General features: G+C 44.0%; 1 protein-coding gene across 6 annotated transcripts in view; it reads right to left on the minus strand.

Moving 5' to 3' along the window:
* The window catches only part of EP300 (E1A binding protein p300), a 62,126-nt gene extending 52,729 nt beyond the window's left edge, over positions 1 to 9,397 (minus strand). The window contains exons 1-2 of one of the 6 annotated variants that reach the window (XM_053979027.1): positions 9,280 to 9,397; positions 7,446 to 8,267 (exon numbers count right to left, since the gene is read on the minus strand). In XM_053979027.1, the coding sequence (XP_053835002.1) occupies positions 7,446 to 7,539 (94 nt within the window). In that variant the 5' untranslated portion in view covers positions 7,540 to 8,267; positions 9,280 to 9,397. The other 5 variants (XM_053979025.1, XM_053979024.1, XM_053979026.1 and 2 more) reach the window with 5 other exon arrangements.
* Positions 9,398 to 13,347: the final 3,950 nt, after the last annotated feature.

Raw genomic sequence — 13,347 nt, forward strand, 5'->3', positions numbered from 1 at the left:
TTGCTTAAGGAAAATAGTCTCAGTTTTGTGAAGTCTCAATAACCTGCAAATTTAAGTCATACTTTTCCCAAACTAATATCAACCAAAATGCCTATTTTAGTAGATTCTAATTGATGCGTGGTTTTTGCAGCTTCAGAAGAAAATGGTAATTATAACAAACTTTTCAGTTTCATATTTGAAGTTCTTCAAAAACACAGTATTTAGAGATACAGATTATAGTAGGAGTTAACCACAGAAAACCATAGTGAAAATGCAATGGTTATGAGTATGGAATATAGAATTGTAACTGTTCTAGGGAAACAGAAGTGGTGTAATCAGATGGAAAAGACTGGGGTCAAAATTCAGGAATAGGGTATGTTTAAAGATTTAGTATTACTTAAGGAGGAATTTCAGAGACCTCTTTATTTATGTACCTGTTTATTCATACTATTATACAAAGGCACTAGTCTTACCATCACTGATAACCCACGTAAGATGAAGTTTTGACATTTTAATTCCAAAATGCTGAAGTCACACCATTAATAATTTCCTTGTAAACATGTTGCTATTTGCATAAATTTTGTTGGGCTACCTTTAACTTGAGTCAAAAGTCTCTAAATTAGTATTACTATTCTCAGTGGCATCTGTGTATGCACACAGGTCTAGAAAGTTAGAGAAGCTGGTGGACAAAAACTGGGTACATGCGCATAGGATGGGAACAGCCTGATGTGCACAGAACACACTGATTCATTTTAGAAGCAATTACAAATCAGTTTCAAGAAAAGAGTAAAGTTTGTTTCACTGTCAAGTTAACTGCTTTGAAATGATGCAATCTGCATATACAATTACTAAAAAGTCAAGTCACTTTTCTGAGTTCATTCAACATTACTCCAAAGTAAAAGCAAAACACAATGTTGAATTTATATACAAAAAAAATATACAAGTAAACAAAATAACATAGGTCAGCAGATCAGACTTCATTATCTTAAACCAGTAATACCCCAGATTTCCTGGAATTACACTCAGTAAAATGTAAAAGGCAGTTTAGCTTCAGCAAAATTTGTACTGACCAAGCCATATATCAGCATTTTGCTGGACTTTTACTTTTTATTAGGATTCCAAAAATGAAAAAACCCTTAAAATTCACATATTTTCATCCATTAAAACAGTAGGAGTATATTACAGGCTCTCTTAAAAAAAGAGAAATTGTCTATTCAGTGGTATTTGGAAGTCCTACAGAAAAGCAAATAGCAAATCCTGATTCTGCAAGCAGAGACCATTCAAAACTCCCATCCTTAGATCTCTTACGGGAATACAACTAAAGATGCAGTACAGAGGTGTTCCACACCATCAAATGGGAAAGAGCTAAATCTTTATCTGCCCCATCTCACAATGACCACTAATAGAAAATAACCTGCTTTTCAAGGTTCTGAACCTAACTTGCACTTTTTAATAAAAATCTCAGACTGGTCTCCAATTTGACATGCTTGATGTCAGGTGTGTTGACAGGAACAGCATCAAGTGAACAAGTTACTATGGTTTGAGTCCATAAGAATTCAACACTCCTTCTAATTTTCTTCAAAAATATTTGGAAGAAATAGATGCTTGAAGGAGAATATTGCACATCAAATTTTTAAGAGAACTTTAAATACATTCATATGCCAGTCCATTTAAAGAAAACTTGTTGCTATTTAGGAAGAGAATCATAGGTTGTCAGATACTGTTCAGGGGGAGGATCTCTGCCCTAGTTCAAGTTCTACTTAAAGTTCTACAAATTCAAGGCAGCCCCAAAAGTTTTTTATCAGGCACACCACCATATGCAGACACAGATGTATTTTACTTCAGCCTGCTGCTACAGTTTAAGTAAAGACAGAACAGCAAAATCCTTGGAGACAGGTGTGCATTGTTTAGTTGTCAGTGAAATCTACACAGGAAAATGACTCCATTTGTCAAATAATAAATCTAAGTGATTTTTGGGCAAACCCTCTCAGAAGGAGCACAGAATCAAGTGATGAGAAAGGGTGAAGTAGTATCCTTACACAATTGGAACAAGCACTGAAAGGCTGCTCCTGCTAAGCAAGACACTGAAGTGACACACTGGAGATGATCAAATACCCTACAGAGAAGATGCAGTATACACTAAACCACACAGAATTGAAATTTAATAATAAAGTGGTTTGCTCCAAGTTATAAAGATACAAAAACCAGGACTCCTACAGCATAAGTTCAGCATTTAACCCCAGTATCTCATTAGACCCACACCCCCACCCAAAAACATATACTAAAACCTAGAGTCTGATAGACCCTTCCGGTTTTCTACGAATGCACAAGTGACCAATAATCTGAACTTAAGGCAAGCTCTGCTCTAGGACTGTGAGGAACAAGATGGAAAAATTAGGTCGTTTTTCTTTAATCTAGGATTTAAATTCCCAAGTCTTTTCCCAAACAAGGGTTTTTCCCTGCAATATTAAACTTGTGAATCTAGTTTTAAACTGCAATTTTAAACTGGTTTTCCAGTCTCAAAGGCTTTTTATCTGTAAGTGCTCAACCCTCAGTTTTATACTGTGGTATGTATGGTACTCCTGGTGGAGTTTTTTTTGGTTTTTTTTTTTTTTTTTAAATTAGGTAGTTTTCTAACACTGCTCAGAAAAAGTACCTATGTCAGAGACAGAGTCTACATGGTAAAAGACACAAAGAATAGATACAGAAGTTTGGAAACCTACAAGGTTCAAAAGTCTGCAAGATTTTCTTTTAAAAAAATCACTAAGCACTATATGAATGATTGGTTTACTTCTTAAAGAAGTCTCACAGATTTAAATTTTCTTAATATTTATTCCTAATACAGTTACTTTGAGAGCCTGTTTGGCTACACAGCAATGACACTCATTTTTGCCACATAAGCATCCACCACTGGAATACTTGACTTACAGTATATTCCATCCATCAAATTACATTTTAAGGCAAAACCAGCAAGAAATATGGCTTTTAACAAGAAGGGATGAAAACATTTGGCTGTAAGTTAAAATGTAGCTAATCATTTGGTCTTCAACATTAGCTAGAAAACAGATTGATGAAAAGTTGTTGATTTTAAATGTAGTATATACAAACACTAGCAAAAACCACACAGCTCTCAGAAAAAAGAATTGAAAAGAGCAGTGGGGTAAGATTAATACAACTCATTTTGAGAAAAGAAACATCCTGATCCATTCGGAACAAATGAAAGACAAGTATCAGTCAAAACTGCAGTAGGCCAAAAGAGAAGTTTCATTACAGGTCTTAGACCTTTGATGTGAGGGAGAGTAAAATTTAAAAGGTCAGAAACAGTTCCTGACAAAAAGGGACATCCAGACTTTAAAAAAGATGGATACTTCAAGGGAGATTGAAGATGTGCTATCATGCAGAAAAACGTGACTTTTGGATATAGTAAACTGAAGGATGTTAAGGCACATAGCACAAAATATATTCTCTGATCTCTGATATAACACATATGCCAACTAATTGTAGAAAACTGACTTCCAGTGTTCCAGCAAGCCTGAAACACTAAGTACTTAAAATCATATTTTCAGATCTAGCAGTCTAAATACGTGATACTATAAAAACACACTGAAGCAGGGGGTGTACTCCATTTTTATTCTGTGAAGAAACACAGAGGTTCTGAACCCAGAGCCCAAAACACTTTCCCAGTTCACAGAAAACAGCTTATTTCTAAACAGGAGGATGAGTGCATGGGGGGGGGCGGGGGGAGGGGTGTAGAATACGATAAAACTCTCCTGCCCTGAATATACCACATAGAAATTTGTACATAGCAATTTCAGCACACCTGCATTACACCTGCAGGTGAAGTTGAGGGATCCAGAAATAAAAAGACACCTCTCAACCCCCCCAACCACACCCCCAATTACCAAAACAAGTCATTTAAAGCAGCCAATTAAAAATCTATCTTTATGAACAACCTTCACTCATTTTACTCCAAGAGGTAATTCCACAGGATGCACTCTGGTTATTCTGTTATAGTGGGGGGACTAATATGCACCAGTTTGCTAACATAATGTTTAAGAATGTCTTGCTAGAGTAGGTGCAACATATCAAAAATGTTGCTACCAGTTAAGAAAGGCAAGCAAAGGTGCTACATTGGCAATGTAGTCAGTGTCGTCTTCTGTCAGTGTAACCGTGCTCGTACTGAAGTGGAACAAAGTCACTGTTGTCACCAAAAGATGACCCCACTGTAGAGCTGTAATGGCCCTCGGAAAACTTAAGGCCGGACAAGATACATAGATCATTACTATTCTTCTTTGCAACAAATTTAACACTTAAATAGAGAAGGGGGGGGGGGGAAAGTAGAAAAATGTGTGTAGTTCAAGGGAATCCCACATACTCCTGTCCCTCAGAAATTATTCTGGAGCTACACAATATTAAAGAAAAAGTGAGACCATTCAAAAATTCTAATATATTAGAGGACGCTGAAAGTACCAAGACTTTCTAAACTACTTCAGAATGTTTATTACGAGATGTGCTACACACATTTCAATTTCCCTCCTTAAGGTTGAACTGGCATTAACAAAGCAACTGAATAGCACACCAACACAGTGTGTTCCATGGCAAAGCAAATTCTGAGCAGGGAACACATGAACCCATCTATAACTTTTAAGACAGAAGATGCAGCACTGCAACAAAAGTGGGAAATGCAGCTATATTTGGCTGCTGCCAATAAATCAAGCATATTAGGACAACCTCTGTTACTTCTTTTTAGAAGAAAGCCACCAACATCAGAGTTAATACAGTCCAGGCCCAGAATATGAGTATCATCCAGGTGTACAGTGAAAACATGAGTTAGAGACTCCTCTTGGTCTTCAATATAAATATACTTAACATCTGCAACTTTAAGAATAATGTAAGAGGAGTCAGTCATCATTTTTACATATCTAACAAACTAAAACATTTCAGAACATTTTAGAAAGAAACGAATCAAAAAAGTTAACAGCAAAAACAGCACTATGCACAGCTGCTGCAAAAGGTTTCATCAACAGTGCAAGTGTCTTGCCTTTCTCCTTCCCTCTGATAGTGCTAAGAATCAAACAGTTTTAAAAAGAGTGCTTGAGTAAGTACATAACTACCATGTTACTTATTTCCTATAATTAACCAAGGACTGGGGACAATACAAGATTCTATAAGTGGGATTTACTTCATGACAGCTGCTTGCACTATTTCAAAGCAAATTTAACCAGCAGATAGGTTAAAAAATTATAAATTTCAAAGCAGTTTCCCAGAACAGAAGCATGACAAAACCTGCAGTCTCAAGCAGCAAATGAAAAAAATATAACCCTCAAAATACACTCACTGGTTCATAGGTTGTATTTTATTCACAGAAATAGATATTATATGTGATGTTAAAAAACACAGAAAGTAAAAGTGTCCCATAATTACTTGCCAATTAAAAAAAAAAGCCACAAGATTAAGAAATCTTTAATAGGTCTTATGTAGTACATATGAAGTGTTTGCACCACTATAAACCTCAGCATAGCTATCAGGTGATGACAGTCCCAACCACTTTGGGAAAAATTTAAACTGTCTGAAACATACTGAAACTGTCCAGTCCCTAGTGTTTCACCAAAACCGTAAAAAGTTCATTTATTTACTGTAAAAAGCTACCCAGCAAGTTAACAACTAAAGACTAAGTATTCTGTGAAAGTCTACACCTGTTAAACTGCAATACATACACGAATTATCCAACCTTTATTTGATCACAAATGTCTGAACTTAGATGTGTGTTCATTTGAATCAAAATGTGCCTTTAACTTTCATATTTTTAAAGTATCAGAACTTTTCTCACAAAATATTTCACCTCTCTAAACAGAGCAAAATAACCACTATCAAGACAAATTTAAAACGGTTACTATTGAATTAATCACTGTTTTCCAAATCTAGCACAAAATCAGCCAACAACTAGTTCTCGCTTAAGAGTAGTTTCTCCAACCCTCTTCTACTCTCTTACTAGAGACCTGTTGATATTAGGAAGTCATGTCTTCCAATTACAACATAATATTGTCTGTATTTAATATGCACTAAAAGTCACACACAAACTTTTCAAAATTAATACCTCATTCACTGAGAACAGAAAAGGCAAAATCAGAATTTTGGAGATGATCCCAAGTAGAATCACATCCACTGTGCAAAGACCTGCTATTAAAATCTGGTGTTAATTGTCAAAGAACTTTCAGAAAAAAAACAAAACAAAGACCCCCAAAAACCAACAACAAGAAAACAACTCTTCCCTTTTCTTGCCAGTTGTTAACTGCATTGAACAAGAGCACGGGTACCTTCAGAAATGCCACCACTCACCAGACTGGCAGGAGGAGCCTCCTCCATATCCCACAGTTTAATGGGATCTAATGTGAGTTCAAAGAAACTCCTGTGGGACAGGTAACAGAGTATTCTCATAGCAAAATGATACCAAATACTCACCTGCTTCGCAAGAAACATAAAAAGGCAGAACAGCCCTTTGTTACTTCCTCCCCCTCCCAGTACAACCAGTTCATATTTGCTGGGGACTGGGTCACCTAAAATTTCCATGCTCTAGCTTGCCTTCCCAGCATCACCAAAGACCTTGGCAGGTCTGCAGAGAGGCCCCTTTTCTCTTCACAGCTCTTAAGTCTACAGGGGAATTTCAGACATTTTGGTCTTGCAGCAAAGAAACAGGAGATGCAAGATTAACTACACTCCATATTGATTCTTAAGGCAAATAAGGTGAAATAAAATTTCATGTCTAAGAAGATAAGAGTCTCAATAAACCTTATGCCACAAGCATGGCATCTGGATTTTGGTTTTAGCTGTTTTTCCGAAAGCCGATGGTCTATTTGAATCAGAAAAGCAGTATTTTGATACACTTCTGCAGGAAGAAGAACGGAGGATTGTAAGAAGTAAATCATATAAGCAGACTGCACATAAGAAAAAAGAAAAATAGCAAGAGAAATAAATATCTCGTTTCTAAACGAGCTCTAAAAGAATCCCGTATATGCAAAATAAAATACAAAACCAAGAAACTTGTGCGTACACACGTAATTCAACAATAAAGTGTACAAAAGCATCGTCGTTAGCACTACTTCGTATTTTTGCAACTGGCATTATGCTTAGCAAGGAGCTCGGTAATCGCTACTATTGTGAAAGACACGAAAATGACGAACTGTTAAGTCCTATCTGCAGCTGATCAAAAGCACAATAAACTGAACAGCTTTGCTCTCAATCACTTCCAAAAAACCAGAAGGGCAAAAACATCCGAACACCCTCCCTATGCCATTAACGCAAATAGCTTCAAACGGAGCGAGAACAAGCGAAACAGACGGCAAGGAGAAAAGCAGGCTCGAGCTAACAGCAGCAAAAGGAAGGAGGAGATTTAAGCAAAAGAGGGGAGAAAAGGGCAGTAATTGCGGCACCGAGAAGCGGGGAGGCTCTGGGGCCCCGAGACTGACCTGTGCCGTCGCTGGCGGACACGGAGAGCGCCGGTGAGGAGAGTTTAGGCCGCTTGGCTGAAGGCGGGCCCGGCTCCACCACATTCTCGGCCATTTTTAATTTTTTAGACAATCACTCAGAGCAGAAAGAAGGTGGGGAGTGAACCCCAAAACCTTCACGTTCTTCTGGGGCCCCGAGTCAGCTGAAGAACAATAATAAGGCCGAGAGCGAGGAGGAGGATCTGGCGGAGAAGGGGGGGCCAAGTTCCCCTTTTTCTGCTCCTCGGGCTCTGGGAGTGCGACAGCGGAGAAGCTGGGAGAGGTGGGAGCTGGGGCGGGCGGGCCTCTTCCCCCAGGCGAAAGGGCTGAACGAAGATGGGAAGAGCAGGTAAAGCCCCCGCCAAAAAAAAAAAAAAAAAAGAAAAAAAATTAAAAATGGAGGCTGGTGAATATTTAAATATTTTTTAGTAAAATTAATCCCGGCTGTTGTGCTGGTGCTTCCTCGCCGCCGCCACCATCATCATCTTCATCCTTCGGGGGGTCTCCTCCTCCTGCTGCCTCCTCACCGCCGCCATCAGCCTCTTCCTCCTCGGCGCCGTCCTCCTCCTCCTCATCGCCACAAGGAGGCGGGCGAAGGAGGGGAGAGGAGGAGGAAAAAAGAAAAAAAGATCACCGTCCTCTAGCAGCGGCTCCTTCCCCCTCCAACACCACCCTGCGAAAAAATACCCACCGCCAGCGACAGGGCTGGGGGGGAGGCGGCGGGGGGAGTGGCACGGCGTGCGCGGGGTCCCCAGCTCCACTCGCTTCTTCCTCGCCCGTCGCTAATGGCTGCAGAAAAGGGAGCTGTAAGGATGAGGAGGGTGAGGATAAGTCCCAGGAGTCTCCGCTTCACATCTTGTTGTGCAGGGAAGGAGGAGGGGTTGTTGTCCTGATGGAGGCAGCACCGATCGCGGGATGGGAAGGTGGGGGGCGGGTTTCAACACCCTTTCTGCCCCCCCTTTTTCTCTTCTTTCCCCTTCCTCTTTCTCTCGTTCGCAGTAGCAGGCTGCTGCCCCCCCTCTCCGGCGCAGGCAGAGGGGCCGATCCTACAGCAGCGGCAGGAGGAGGAGGAGGAGGAGGAGGAAGAAGCCGGCCCCTCCCGCCCTCTCTGCCTACCTTCCCCCTTCCCGGGCGGCCGAGGATGGTGGCAGGGAGGGGGCTGCCTGTCCCAGCTCCCCCGGACCCACGGGCGATGCAGGGCGCGATGAGCGAGGGAGGAGACCCTCGGCCGTTGTTCGGGCGCGGTGGGGACTCCCCCTTCGCCTCTGCGAGGGTGGGGAAGGGAGCGAAGAGGTTGAAAGTCGGGGTGGGAGGGGAGGCCGCGCAGCGACCCCCTCCAAGAAGAGGATCGAGAGGTAAAATTAAAATAATAAAACAGGAGAAAAATCACGGCGGGAAAGGCCGGGGGATTCGCCCCGGAATGGCCGGGCGGGGGAGGGGGTCCCCGGCGCTGCCCGGCGGGGGGGGGCCGGGGCGGGACGGCGGCAGCGCGGGGGCCGAGCGCAGGCTCCCTACTGCCCCTGCCTGGCGCTCCGGGGGCGTGTGTGCGGAGCGGGCAAAGCGGGGGCGGAGGGCAGTGCGGGGAGAGAGAATTCCGGGAAAAGGAGAAGAGAGAAAAGGAAACAGAAAGAGAGGGAATAGCGAGGGGACGGGCAGGCTGGGGTTGGGGAGGGGGGGGGGGGGTGGTGTCTGGATTCCTCGCTTCTCTCCCCGTCCCCTGTCCGAGCCCCTGGATCTCTGTGCGCTGCCCTCCCCCTGGCTCGCCCCGTCCGGCTCGGCCTCTCGCTCCCTTCTCCTCCCTCCGTCGCTCACACACAAACAAAATGGCGGCTGTTGTTCCTTCGCTCTCCCGAGCCCTCGGAGGGAAGCGGCGGTGGCGGCGGCGGCCGGAAATGAGCCAAGGGAACACGGGGGGCGGGGCCGCCACCGGGGGCGTGGCCAGGCCTGCGGGCGGGGACACGGCGGGGCGGGGCCCGGCGGCGCTAGCGCACACAATGGAACGCGGGCGCCGGCGGGGTGGGGGGAGCGGCACCGCCCCAGCCGCCGTCACGAGACCACGTTTATCCAATCAGCGCTCGTCTTTCTCCGGGCTCTTCCGCAAACTCCACTGGCCCCGCCCCTTAAAGGCGAAGGGTTTTTCCCTTAAAAAAAAAGGGGAAAAAAAAAAAAAAAAAAAAAAAGGCTCCTTCTTCCTGCCCCGCCCCACACGCCCTTATCTGTCGGCCGAAAAGTGCGCGGTGTAGGCCCGGAGGAGCCTGGTCGGACCTTGTGGTCGCCCCAGTCTGCTGCACCACCCGGTGCCTGCTGTCTGGCCCGGTGGGCTGAGGCGCTGGCGGGAAGAGCGCGATTCTTTCGCCGCCGCCCTCCTTCCTTCCCTCCCGGCCGCCGGCTCCCGGCCGGTTCCCCGCGGCGCCGGCGGGCGGGGCGCTTCTGCCGCCGGTCCCGGGCCATGCTGCGCCACAGATATGGCAGCCCGGGCCGGCAGCACCCGGCCAGCGAGCAAAGGGCCTGGGGAGCGGGGCCCGCACCCCGAGGCCCCCGAGGTGGGCGAGTGGATGTGCGAATCACACAATCGCAGAATAAATTAGTTTAGAAAAGAGCTTTGAGATCATCGAGTCCAACCCGTGACCGAACACCACCATGTCAGCCAGACCATGGCACTGAGTGCCACGTCCAGTCTTTCGTTAAACACCCCCAGGGACTCCACCACCTCCCCGGGCAGCTCCCAATGCCTAATTGCCCTTTCTGTCAATAAATTCCTCCTAATCCGGGGCCGCTCTGTACTGCCCATCCCGGGGGTGCCCAGAGCTGCTTCAGGCTCCCGTCGGCGTTACAAAACAAACAAAAATCCCCAAACTCCACACTTTTACGCCAAAGGGTAAATAAGCCCACAAGCCCCGCGCTCTCTGCCAGACCCCAGCGTGTGCCGGGGATGGCGCAGGGCACGGTATGAGGGATCGCAGAGTCCTGACAGCGCTCCCGCCCATCAGAGGGGCTGTCGCAGGCATAGGTGACACTGGCGCGGTCCTTCGCCAGCCCTCTCAGCCCCCGAGCCGTCCCAGAGGTTACGGGCCCGCCACGAGTTTTCCTCAAATCTCTGAGGGCTCATGCGTGAGGAAATGCCCCATCCCGGCATTTTCCTTCGGTGCGTTTGGACTCCGTCGGGCCGCACACCATTGCGAGATAGGAGTGGAAGGGAAATGCAGGCTCGTGCATGTTTTTGATGGAGAATCAGGGGGTGTTGATCCAAAACCGGACATTTGCGAGGAGGACTTCCCTTGCCGCTCACCCTCAGGGCCGAGCTCTCTGCAATCCACATAAGAGCCGCAGCAGGTATTTGGGAAGAGCCTAGACTAAACACAGAATCAATACTGCAGCCTACAAGAGGAGCCTACAGGCGGGAGGAGATTCACAGCCCTGTAAGTTATTCACCAGCTGCCTAACATACTCCCACTCTTCAGCTTCCCTTGTTTGGGTTTTATTTTAAGCAAGATTGTTCTTGTCTCCCCCAGCACAAAAAAGAAAACACAAACCACTCCAAAAATGCCCAAAGATTGGATTAGCCTTCCTGAAAATTCTAGCATGCATAGACAGTACGCTAAAAGAGGTGGAGAGAGCCTTACAACGACAAATAAGCCTCAGGAAAATAATGTGTAGAGCAGAAAGTCTCAGAATTAAAGCTGTCAGGCCTAACAGCCTTAAACTTAACAGTGACACCTTAGAAACTATGTCAGTTGTTTTCACAGGTTTTTTGCCTGTTATTGTATCTAAATTTCCCAAAATATTCCAGTTATAGAGGTTTTATATTACCTCAGTATTTTTTTCAGATTGACTGTTTCCTTCTTTGTGAAGCAATTTTTTAACACAGCTGAGATTTACTTGAGCTTTTTGGTCTCCTTAGAATTAGAAGTTGACTGAAATAAATCAATATAAGTTTGTCAGAATATCTGGAGACCCTTAGTCCACCGTTCAATAAGGAATTAGTGCTGGCTTTAAAAAGATGCTGAAGTGCACATAAACACGTAAATGATTTTAGAAGTCAGGCTCTTACTAAACAACAAGTTGGGAGCAAATAAAATGTTTCAAATAAGAATTTTGAGACACTTGTTCCTGTCTAGAGACTAGATCCTACCATTCAGTTCACCTGAAATTGTGCTGACAAACAAAATTAAGTAATTTTTTTGTTTGTTTTTTGGGGTTTGTGTTTGCTTGTTTGTTTTTTGTTGCAGCTTACCCTCTGGTCTGGCTACCTGTCTGTCTATCCTTGAAAAGGGTTTAGGGATGCATACGTGAACTGTGGAAAACTTAAACTCTTAGATAAGTGCTACCAAACCAACATATGTCTTCTGAATGTTAATTTTATGTATATATATATGTGATTAACTGACACTTTAGTAAAGCTGTTGTTCTGCCTTGCAAGCTTCCTACCCAGTAGAATATCTTAGTTCTTTAGACATTAAAAGGTCATATTCAGTTGGCTTTCCATATTAGAGATTTAAATGCAAGCTGAAGTACATGGAAAATAAATAGAAAAGAACATTATTTGTGGGGTTTTTTTTCTAAAAAAGAAAGCATCAAAAATAAAAGAAAGAGGAAGAAAAGGAAAAGCCAGGAAAATAGGGTTATGATTAATCAAATATATATATATAAACTATGACAAAAAAACCTCTTCAATGTCTGTTAAGTTTTCTTAAATAACTGGAGTTTTCTTAAATGAACCTTATTACATGCACACAATCCATAACAGATAACATTACTAGAAAGCTATAACAGAACATAAAGCATACTAAGAAGTAAATGCATAAACCTATACAAATAAAACCAGGAGGATATTACAATACTAAAAGTAAAACACACCAAAATTCATCCAAAAACTTTTCCTCTTTGCTTCAGTTTCCCCATTCTTACAGCAAGGATAGTAATATTTTTTCCTTGAAAATAATACCTAGAAGAATTGATTAGCTCATTATTGTCAGTAATTACAGTAGTCCTTGTGTACTTTAAGATAACTGCGTGAAATGACCATAAGTCCAGTTAAAATGAGAATCTGCTCAGGAAAGCAATAAGAGAGGAATGCAGAGCCTTGAAGTTTTATCGTGGGATCTTGTTTGGCCTTAGCTGGTAGTTACTGAAATTTGTAAGCATGCCCAGCTGCTTTGAGGGCTACAAAGAACAAGATAAGATTCCTTTGTACTGCAAAGGTCAATGTGATGCCCAGAGTTCAGCAGCCCAGCTTCAGTGAGATGAGCGGGCAGAGGAATAATCATCTCCCTCGGCCCAGAGGGAGCTGGGACTATGGCCTTCCCCTTCCAGCTGCTGGATAGAGAAGCAGTGTAAGATCTCAAAGTCACCCAGCCAGCCTCCCCTGCTCCCTAATGCTGCTTGGGAAATCATTAATACCAAATTAAACTTCCCTGCTTCCCCTCAGCAAGATTTGTCCCACAGCCCTGTGGCCCTTTGAGTGTCTCTGAAAGATGTGGACTCTTGGAATGGAAAGCAGGAGCCAGGTACAGGGCACTCCCATTCTCTCCATCCTGTTTCTGCTTGCAGTTTCCAGCTCTATTATCTTTTTTTCCCTGAGCTTTCCAGGGCTGCTGTTCATGTCTGGCAGGTAACTTCTGTTCCCTAGCTACCTCCTGCCACTGCAGCACTGCTCACACAGCAGCTGGGGAGGGAGGAGGAATGACCCCCTTCTTTTTACCAGCGAGGAGGTCTGTGCATGGAGGGTCCTTCCTGGCACAGGTCAGAGGGATGAGGAAATTATTTAAAGCTGCAATTTTTGCAAGTAATGCCAGGGTGCAGTTATATTTCTGGAAAGCAAGAGCCAGCTGTGCCAGAGCTGAGAACATTGCTCAGTGCAGTGTCAACATTAAAACCCAGCAGC

Source organism: Vidua macroura, chromosome 5 (genome assembly GCF_024509145.1).
Source record: "Vidua macroura isolate BioBank_ID:100142 chromosome 5, ASM2450914v1, whole genome shotgun sequence".
Taxonomy (NCBI): Eukaryota; Metazoa; Chordata; class Aves; order Passeriformes; family Viduidae; genus Vidua; species Vidua macroura.